At 42.2% G+C, this 2,034-nt stretch overlaps 1 protein-coding gene across 2 annotated transcripts; it reads left to right on the top strand.

The window, feature by feature from the left end:
- The first annotated feature begins 406 nt into the window (after positions 1-406).
- Positions 407-910, top strand: LOC742513 (small ribosomal subunit protein bS18m-like). 2 transcript variants are annotated; one of them, XM_054676672.2, is made up of 2 exons: positions 407-618; positions 761-910. In XM_054676672.2, the coding sequence occupies exons 1-2, from the start codon at positions 473-475 to the stop codon at positions 816-818; spliced, it is 204 nt and encodes a 67-aa protein (XP_054532647.1). In that variant the 5' UTR covers positions 407-472; the 3' UTR covers positions 819-910. The 2 variants fall into 2 exon arrangements, with proteins under 2 accessions (XP_054532647.1, XP_054532646.1); XM_054676671.2 differs by having other exon boundaries at positions 456-910.
- Positions 911-2,034: the final 1,124 nt, after the last annotated feature.

Consider the following 2,034-nt stretch of genomic DNA (forward strand, 5'->3'; position numbering starts at 1 on the left):
AGGCTGAGGCAGGAGAATCACTTGAACTTGGGAGGTGGAGGTTGCAGTGAGCCAAGATCGCACATTGCACTCCAGCCTGGGCAACAAGAGCGAAACTCCATCTCAAAAAAAAAAAAAAAAAAAAAAAAAAGCTTCTGCACAGCAAAGGAAACAATCAACAAAGTGAAGAGACAATACACAGAATGGGAAAAAATACATTTGCTAACTACTCATCTGACAAGGGAATTGATTAATAACCAGAATAAACAAGGAGCTCAAACAACTGTATTGGAAAAAAATCTAATACTCCAATCAAAAAATGGGCAAAAGATTTGAATAGGCATTTCTCAAAAGAAGACATACAAATGACAAACAGGCATATGAAAAGGTGCTCAATATCACTGACCATCAGAGAAATGCAAATCAAAACTATACTGAGATATTATCTCACTTCAGTTAAAATGGCTTTTACCCAGGCAGAACCAAGACTGCTATGGTTGCTGTTTGCGGTGGTCTAGGGAGGAAGAAGTTGACACACCTGGTAATGGCTGCTGTCAGCCTTACACATCCCGGGACTCCCATGGTGCTTTCGAGAAGGGGTTATTCACAATATAAACAGGTATCCAGCATTGAGGACCTGCCCACTCCAATGGAAAACCCTTATAAAGAATCTCTTAAGAAGTGTGTCTTGTGTGGAAAGCATGTAAATTATAAGAATGCACAGCTTTTGTCCCAGTTTGTTTCTCCATTTACTGGATGCATTTATGGAAGGCACGTTACAGGTCTTTGTGGGAAGAAACAGAAAGAAATCACAAAAGCAATTAAGAGAGCTCAAATAATGGGGTTTATGCCAGTTACATACAAAGATCCTGCATATCTCAGGGATCCTAAAGTTTGTAACATCAGATATCAGGAATAAATTCTATCACATTACCACCAATAAACTTATTTTACAGTAAAAAAATAAAAAGGCTTTTATCCAAAAGTCAGGCAATAACAAATGCTGGTGAGGTTGTGGAGAAAAGGGAACACTAATACACTGTTGGTGGGAATGTAAATTAGTACAACTACTAAGGAGAACAGTTTGGAGGTTTCTCAATAAAACTAAAAATAGAGCTGCCATGATCCAGCAATCTTACTGCTGGGTCTATACCCAAAAGAAAGGAAATCAGTATATTAAAGACTTATGTGCACTCTCATGCTTGTTGCAGCACTGTTTACAATAGCTAAGATTTGGAAACAACCTAAGTATCCATCAACAGATGAATGGATAAAGAGAATGTGAGCCGGGCGCTGTGGCTCATGCCTGTAATCTCAGCACTTTGGGAGGCTAAGGCGAGCGGATCACCCGAGGTCAGGGGTTTGGGACCAGCCTGGCCAACATGGTGAAACCCAGTCTCCACTGAAAATATAAAAATAGGCCAGACGTGGTGGCGGGCACCTGTAATCCCAGCTACTCGGGAGGCTGAGGCAGGAGAATTGCTTGAACCCGGGAGGCAGAGGTTGCAGTGAGCAGAGAGCGAGCCACTGCACTCCAGCCTGGGCAACAGGGTGAGACTCTGGCTCAAAAGAAAAAAAAGAAAATATGGTACTTATACACAATGGAGTACTATTCAGCCATAAAAAGAATGAATTCCTTGAGACATAACTTTAGGTTGTTTATTTGTGATCATTCTTCTTTTTGTTTGTTTGTTTGTTTGTTTGTTTTGTTTTTCTGAGACGGAGTTTCACTCTTGTTGCCCAGGCTGGAGTGCAATGGCGTCATCTCAGCTCACTGCAGCCTCCACCTCCCAGGTTCAAGCAATTCTCCTGCCTCAGCCTCCAGAGTAGCTGGGATTACAGGCATGTGCCACCACACCCGGCTAATTTTGTATTTTTAGTAGAGATGGCGTTTCTCCATGTTGGTCAGGCTGGTCTCGAACTCCCGACCTCAGGTGATCTGCTCACCTCGTCCTCCCAAAGTGCTGGGATTACAGGCATGAGACACCGCACCTGGCTAATCATTCTTCTTTTTGAATGTAGGTGTTTATTGCTATAAAATTTCCTCTTTGCTGA

The sequence above is a fragment of the Pan troglodytes genome, chromosome X (assembly GCF_028858775.2).
Source record: "Pan troglodytes isolate AG18354 chromosome X, NHGRI_mPanTro3-v2.0_pri, whole genome shotgun sequence".
Lineage (NCBI taxonomy): Eukaryota > Metazoa > Chordata > Mammalia > Primates > Hominidae > Pan > Pan troglodytes.